General features: G+C 36.0%; 1 protein-coding gene across 1 annotated transcript; it reads right to left on the reverse strand.

Annotated features, from left to right (window-relative positions):
* Positions 1 to 4,932: 4,932 nt before the first annotated feature.
* On the reverse strand, positions 4,933 to 6,672 carry LOC126727880 (LRR receptor-like serine/threonine-protein kinase IOS1). The gene is made up of 7 exons (XM_050433780.1): positions 6,554 to 6,672; positions 6,386 to 6,457; positions 6,201 to 6,272; positions 6,042 to 6,122; positions 5,746 to 5,888; positions 5,217 to 5,279; positions 4,933 to 5,126 (listed from the first exon to the last, which is right to left on the reverse strand). Exons 1-7 carry the CDS (start codon positions 6,670 to 6,672, stop codon positions 4,933 to 4,935), a joined length of 744 nt encoding a protein of 247 aa, XP_050289737.1.
* Between the last annotated feature and the right edge of the window lie 927 nt (positions 6,673 to 7,599).

Consider the following 7,599-nt stretch of genomic DNA (forward strand, 5'->3'; position numbering starts at 1 on the left):
GTGATTTGTCACATAAGACCTCAATGTTGAAGAGAGAACAAAATCATGTTGCTAGATTTCTTCCCAAAAAGCCTAGTGGGCCTAAACACATTGTTTGTCGCCATTGTGGTGCCTTTGGTCATCTAAGACCGCATTGCTCTAAGTTTCAAGCTCTTAAAAGAATCAAAAGAAAAGAGAAAGTTGAGTTTCTTGGAAGTTATGCTATGAAAGCTAAACCAGTTATGGGGGAAAATGGTAAGTTGTTGAAGAAAGTTTTTGATGTTCTTACCTCCTTGTCTATGTGCATCTCTAATTATCATTCTTCCAACCCTTGTCTCACTTCTCATGAGACACTAATTCCAAGCAATCATTCCGTTTGGATGAGGAAGGGTTCCTATGGTTGAGCTTTTACTCTTTTGGTCCTTGATCTAATTTTTTCGATCTTTGTAGGACCCTTCATGCATTTGTGCATCATGCATCTCTTTATATGCATTGTTTTGTTTTTTGTTGATCTTACTTTACTTGTTCTGTTTTTTAGTGTGTTGAAAATTCAAAAACCCATAAAAATTGAAAAAATTTCAAAAAATTTGATCGCTTGTGTTGTGTATATCACATGTGAGTTTGGCCTAGTATCTTCATACTTATAGCGTAGTGCATTTACGAGTTTAGCTTGTTATGTATGCACATATATCTTTGTGGGAGAAATCTTGAAAACTATGGGTGATTGTTGTAAATAGATCTTCAAGCTTGTCATGAATGATTGGTCAATAGTCTTGATGGTCTTGATACTTGCATAGACTTGTGCCTATATATCTTGCCACCTTTATTTTTTATGTTTTTGCAATAGAGATCACCAAATGTAAATCTCAAAATGGAAAAGAGATTATGAGCTACAAAAGCCTGTCGCAAATACTAGTATTTGACTAGGAAAAAGGGAAAGCGACTCTTGTATTGAAATGTATGGTGCTCAAAAAGCCAAAGACTAACTCTCAATGTTGAAATATCAAAAATTTCAAGAACCGATTTTAAAAAGAGATGTATTATCCAAAAAAGGATCAAATGTTATGATTTATGCAAAAGGCAAATGGAAAGCTATTAAGTTTTGTAATCATTCTCTTGTGGGAGGTCATATATGGTCATTTCTATAATTGAGATAGTCCACTTGACTGAGTACTAGTTGTGTATGACTTGATTGAATTGATCATTGAAACTTCACTCTGGTCTAAGGACTATTCCACATTTGATACTCACCCACAACACACAAGACTTTGATTCAATTAATGCTTATCTCATTTGTGTGATTGTACATGTTCAAATGTGTTGTGTATGCTCAATCACTTGTCGATCAAACCTAAAATTTTTTTTTGAGTGTTTTATATGTTTTTGAAAATGATTTTATACTTTCATGCTTTTAGTTTTTGTTCAAAATGAATTTTTGTGTTTTTCTTCAAAAACTGGTTTAGAGGCTGTTTCGCGAGAAGCTCGCGACTTAGAGCTTCTCGCAAAATGTGCTTAAGGGAAATTACAAAGTCACATTTTCATACGGAGAGTCTGGCTACTGCCTCATGAGTATTTCGTGACTAAACTCTTTTCATGAAATGTTTTTAGGTAAAAACTGGAAATTTTTCAATTTCATACAGAGGCTATCACGATTGTCTCGCAACTGTTTCGCGACTAAAAGCTTCTCGCAAAAGCTTCAGTGTGTCTCATGACTAATATCGCGACTACCTAACCCGCGAAAAACGCGTGTTTCCAATTTTATATAGCAGATGTGATAGTTTTTTCAAACACTTTGTTTTTCCCTTGCATTGCCTCTCTCGAACCCCTCTCAATCCAAAATCACTTTTCACTCAAACCCCATCATTTTAAAGCAAAAATCTCTGCAAAATCACTTCAATGTATTTTTTCCCAAACATTGTTTTCACTTTTGTCTTAGATTTTGTAGATTATAGCTTAGGGTTTTAAAAATTGGGGATTTTCAAAAACTGGGTTAGGGTTCTTAATTTTGTGCAATTTTTTTTCAAAATTTTAATTGGGCTGAGTCCCATTTAATGTGTTTGTGTCTGTATTGGCCCCATGTGGCAAATTAAACATGTATTAGGGCAAATTTTCATCATGTTCATGCATTTTCCATAGGTGTTATGTATTGTTGCATGTTAGGTGTTTGACAGAATGTCCTAGTGACATTCTTGTGTTGAATTGGACTCAAGTGAGCCCCTTTGCTTGGGTTTCCTTTTGATTGAACATGCTAGACATGTTTTGATCAATGGGAGTGTATTTTACACACTTTAATTTTTTTTGTGCCTCAGTGCCATGCCATGCACACACTAGGCATCCTCTAGGCACACCCCATGCACCTCCTACTACACTCACTTGTGTCAGCACATGCACAGCACAGACACACACATGCACAGTCATGTACTTCATGCATTATGCCTCTGTTTACATGTTTTAACACTTATAGTATGTTGTTTTCAGTTTGTTTGCTCTGTTTTGAGTTGGTTATACTCTGTTTTAAGATTTTTACTCTTTGTTTTGGACTAACTTGAATCTAATCAAGTTTTGTGTTCTGTTTCTGTGTTTTTGCACTTGCTCCTTTTTGTTGTGAATCTGTTTCTGTAGAAGTCTAATCAAGTCATTCTTCTGCTGAGCGGAAAAAGCAAAATTTGTCCACAACATAAAAGAGTGAATCTGTTCAACATGTCAATCACTCAGGTCATGGCTCAACTGCTCACACTACCCTTGGACATATCGAGACTATATCTCCTTACATTCCTGAGCCTCAGACAGCTAGCACTCAGCCATCATAGTCTAGTTCTCACACTGACCGGTTTACTATTCTGGTTGAAAATTTACCTGAGCGTGTTTTAGGACTTGCAAATGCCATCTACTCCAAAAACAACCAAGTTTAAATGCGTCTCACTGCCATTGAGACATAGCCAAATGAGATTCAACACAAGTTAGAGGAGAGCCTTTAGCTATTCGTGCCAAAAAGGGGGAAAGCAATCTCTGTGTATAGACTGTATAGATTGGACGATAGCATACAGTAAGGGGGAGAGCATCTCTAGAAGGAAAGTGTGCATAGTGAAAGAGGGAGTTTTGTGAGCTCAAGAGGACAAGAAAAAGCTGACACAAACCATTTTTTTTGGTCATATACTCTTGGATAGTTTTTTTTATTGCTTTCTTTAAGCTTTAGTACGTTGTTCTTAATTTTAGTCTTATATTCAATAGTTGTGTTTATCTCAATGCTTTGTAGCATTTTTTTGTGCTTTTAAGATATTGCTAATATGTCTTTAGTACCTCACACTTGTACCCTAGTAGGATCTTGTATCCTAAATGCATATACTTCATGTATTTTGCATTGGTTGTGTGTTGGACATGCAATTGATCACTGTGGTTGGTCTTCATTGCATTGCATGTTCGGATGTGCATTTACTAGTAAAATGTTCATTGTAGTCATTCTTTAATGACTATTCTTGTTTGATCAAGATATGCTTATATGTTTTATAGTGTTTACAAACTTGATCGCACTTTACTTGCTCATGTACGTACCATGTATTCAACTTGTCATAAGCTTAATGAAAGTTTTGTTTGTGTGCAAGTGTTTCAGGTTACAGGTATATATGTGCAAGTGCTTCACAGCTTCTAGATTAGATGTGAGTGAGTTTTGCCACTATTCTCAAACTCATGTTTAAGTCTAAAGTCTGTTTTAGAGGTTTTGTCCAAAAAGGGAGATTGTAAAGTTGTAATTTACAACTATATGTTTTGTTGGCTTTAATTCCGTGCCAAATTTGATTGTAATTATGTTCAATCTTTTGTACCCTGTATTTATTGTGGGATTTAATTATAAGGGTTGTGTGATAGAGAGAGAGAGAGTGTGTGTGAAGACTCAAGCAATTGAAGACAGAAGAGTTTTCGCGACTAAGCATCCCGCGAAATGATGCATGTGCACTACACATGACTGGAATGCGAAGAGTCAGGATAGATGGAGACAGCTGTGTTTCGCGAGTAGCTCGCGGGTAAGGCCTTCCCGCGAGACACTCGCAAAACATTCTGTTTTGCCAAACTGTGCTATCTGATACACACTTTTTGTACCCACTCTATATATACCCACATTACCCACAAAAGTTGAGGAGTGCTTCAGAGAGAAAACCCTAGCCATAAACCTTGAGAGTTAGAGATTGTTATACCCACAATCTTCTACACAATTGCTTGTGGATTTTTCTCAACTTCTATCTCTCTATTTTTATATCCTTGAGAGGTTGATAGCCCGAACACTTACCACACCCTTTCATAGTGTTCAGTGAGGTTTTGGTGCTACTGGGAAGCATTGGAAAAAGCCAAGGATGGCAGATGCAACATGGAGCTTGTTGCGGAATTTGGAAAGCTAGTCAAGACATGGTTCCGAGAAGTGTTGTTGGAGTAGGAGCTTGGAGGGCTTAGGTACATCAGGTAGATTAGGCTTGGAGGGTCTCTTGCTAACCCATGTATCCCAACTAATTATCTAGTGGATCGATTCTCGCTTGGAAGGCGGCAGAGAGGTTTTTCGCCGAGTTCTTTGGTTTCCTTTTCGATAACACATCGGCGTGTTATCTTGTGTTTGCTTTCTTCTTCCCTACTCTTTTACCTTTCATTTTACTGCTATGTTATAATGTTTATGGGTTAGAGTAGCTTGTTTGTTTATCCGCTCACATTTACTCTATTCTGTACTTAGTATTAAGTTAGAGTAAAATCAATCGAGCCGTAACTTTAATTTTGGGGGTCTAAATGGCTCTTGTTTTTTCACACATTTTCGAGCATTCAATTCCCATTCATATTAACCAGAAAAGGGCTTCGTTTCCCTTTCCATTTAGAAATGGTCACATGCTTGTGGATTTAAATAATACTATTATTGTATTTTACAAAACAATTTTGAAGATGATAGGTAAACTAAGTAAAAATAAATAAACATACTTACTCGGGGTCAAGGTATCCAAGGGTGCCAGCAACACCAAGCATTGAGACATGAGTGCCATCAGCTGGGAATATTTTGGATAGACCAAAATCGGCTAGTTTGGCATTAGAATTTTCATTCAACAAGATATTTGTAGTCTTCACATCTCTATGGATTATAGGTGGTTTACAACCATTGTGTAAATATTCCAATCCTACATTTCACAGGAAAAAAATCATTTTTAGAATAGATGAAGCACTATTAAAAAACGATCAGCAAATAAACTCATTAGCTCATCACTAACCTTGTGCTGCTTCCATTGCTATATTAAGCCTTGCTTCCCAGCCCAGGATATTAGCATTCTTACCTGCATCAATAAATAAAATGTGTTAGATTTTCTTGTTGTGTAATTCAATTAAAATAACTTTGATCATGTGACGATTAAAGTATGTTGCTAATGTTAGATTATGTCTCCCCTAGGCCCAAGCTACGTTGGGTCATATATTATATTGTACTAGTACTACTATTGGTAGGACATGCCTGTATATATGAGTAATACTATATACACAAAAAATTCACAACATTTGAATTGACAAGTTTTTATTAGTTCTTATCTGGGTCCACTACTAACACTATTTTTTTACTTGCCACTTACAATCTTCCACATCAACAATATCATTTTTTATTTTATTTTTTTGTCTATAGAATTTCTCTATGTTGGATTTTGTTTCTACTATCGTAATTGCAAACATCATTAGCATTATAAGCACAAGTGATGAGATTTTATTCTTAGTTTAAAATGAATATGCATCTTTTTATATAAAATTTTTAACCTTTATTCTTATATTTCTGATATCTCCAAAGCCCCCACATGACAGCCGCAACAATGAATAAGAGAATGACTGATATTGGAATAACAATATTGTTCTTCTTTTTGCATGATCCAGATCCACAAAGATTTGAATTTTCATCCACACTAGATTAATAAAAAGGATGTCAATGAAATTTTAATTAACACATTGAAATCTCTCTCTCTCTCTCTCTCTCTTCAATCTTTTCTAGAAGAGTTCATGTAATATGAAGGAAAATTATGAAAATGAAGTGTTAATATTTTCAACAAAAATCATACCGCAATAATAGTGTACCATTGTTTGATCTTTCTATGAGGTCAGCTGGAACAGAACCAGTAAGCTGATTTCTTTCTAAGTTTCTGTAAAGGTAAAGTGAATATAATTTATATCTTTTCTAACAAATAAATTTGCAGTAACAATCTTAAAATTCAACATACAGGACCCTCAAGTATTGCAATTGAGAAAGAAATTTTGGTATTGATCCAGTTAGGCTATTGTCCGATAGATCCCTGAAATTGGCCAATTACTTACATTTCACATTGGTTGTCATAGAAATTGTAACCAAATTTGGTATTCATTATCAGATTTAAAAATTTTTGTTATGTGAATTGCAAGTACTTACAAATATTGTAACATCATGAGATTTGATATATCAGCAGATATCACTCCAGTCAATCCACTAGCAGACAAGTTCCTGATTCAATTTACATTTCACAAAATATTAATTAAGAGATACTAAAAAGCAAAAAGTCCCAATTCATGAAGCAAATTTCCGAACGAATAAACTTACAAGGATGTTATTCTAGGGGGGTCAATACTATCATAGCTACAATGTAAACCAATCCATGAGTATGCTTGTGGGAGACACGGATCACCTTCCCAATTTCTTTTTAGTTCGTATGTTGACATGATATTTGTGATGGCATCAACTATAACATTTTCATATGCATCCAAATAAGTAAGTAAAAAAAAAAAAAAGGAAGGCACAATATTGACATGTGTGGAAGAAGACATACTGTAAGGTTGATTAATCAACCATCTTGTTGACTTTATTCTGTGCCAAATTTGCTTGTATTTCAGCAATTAGTAACCCTGTATTTAGGTGGGATTTTTGTAAGGGTAGTGAGTGAGATAGTGTGATGAAATGCTCAAGAGTGTGCAAGAAAAATAGAGACTTGCGACTGGATCTCGCGGGTGACTCACGGCTGCAAGCTACCAGAAGCTACACACGTGCCAGGCATGCCAAAAGTTGAAGCGTCATGCTAGCTGGAGCACTACAAGATAAAATAGGACAACTGGCCGTTCTGTTATCTCGCGGCTAGATCTCACGACTCAGTCAAGCCACGAGGCCAAGCCGCGAGCCAGCCCTGTTTTGAAAAACCTAACTCTTCACATTCCATTCTCACCCTAGTATAAATACCCCTTATACCCACGAAAGAAAGAGAGCTTCCATAGAGAATTTTGAGAGAGAAACCCTAGAGTAAAACAAGATTGATTCATCCACAATCTTCACATAAGAGACTCTTCAAGTTCCTCAACTCTCTTCCTCTCTATTGTTAAATCCTTGAGAGGCCTTTTACCAAAACCTTTTCTCACCATATCTATCATTTTGAAAGGGCTGTTTGGTGTTCTAGGAAGCAGTTAGGAAGAAACCAATTTACATTGGTTGATGCTATGGTCAAGTAGCGAAATTCGGGAAGCTAGAAAAGAAATAGGTTCGGCGCAATCTCATTAGAGCAAGAAGCTTGGAGGGCTTAGGTACACTGGGTAGATTAGGCTTGGAGGGTCTATTGCTGTTCATGTATCCCAACTACATTTTCTAATGGATTACTTACC

This window comes from Quercus robur, chromosome 5 (genome assembly GCF_932294415.1).
Source record: "Quercus robur chromosome 5, dhQueRobu3.1, whole genome shotgun sequence".
Taxonomy (NCBI): domain Eukaryota; kingdom Viridiplantae; phylum Streptophyta; class Magnoliopsida; order Fagales; family Fagaceae; genus Quercus; species Quercus robur.

Coding starts and splice junctions, on each gene's coding strand:
- LOC126727880 (XM_050433780.1), bottom strand. CDS start 6,672: ATGTCAACATACGAACTAAAAAGAAATTGGGAAGGTGATCCGTGTCTC. Junction 5,889..6,041: donor AATGGTACACTATTATTGCG/GTATGATTTTTG, acceptor TTATTAATCTAG/TGTGGATGAAAATTCAAATC. Junction 5,127..5,216: donor AGCAATGGAAGCAGCACAAG/GTTAGTGATGAG, acceptor TGTGAAATGTAG/GATTGGAATATTTACACAAT.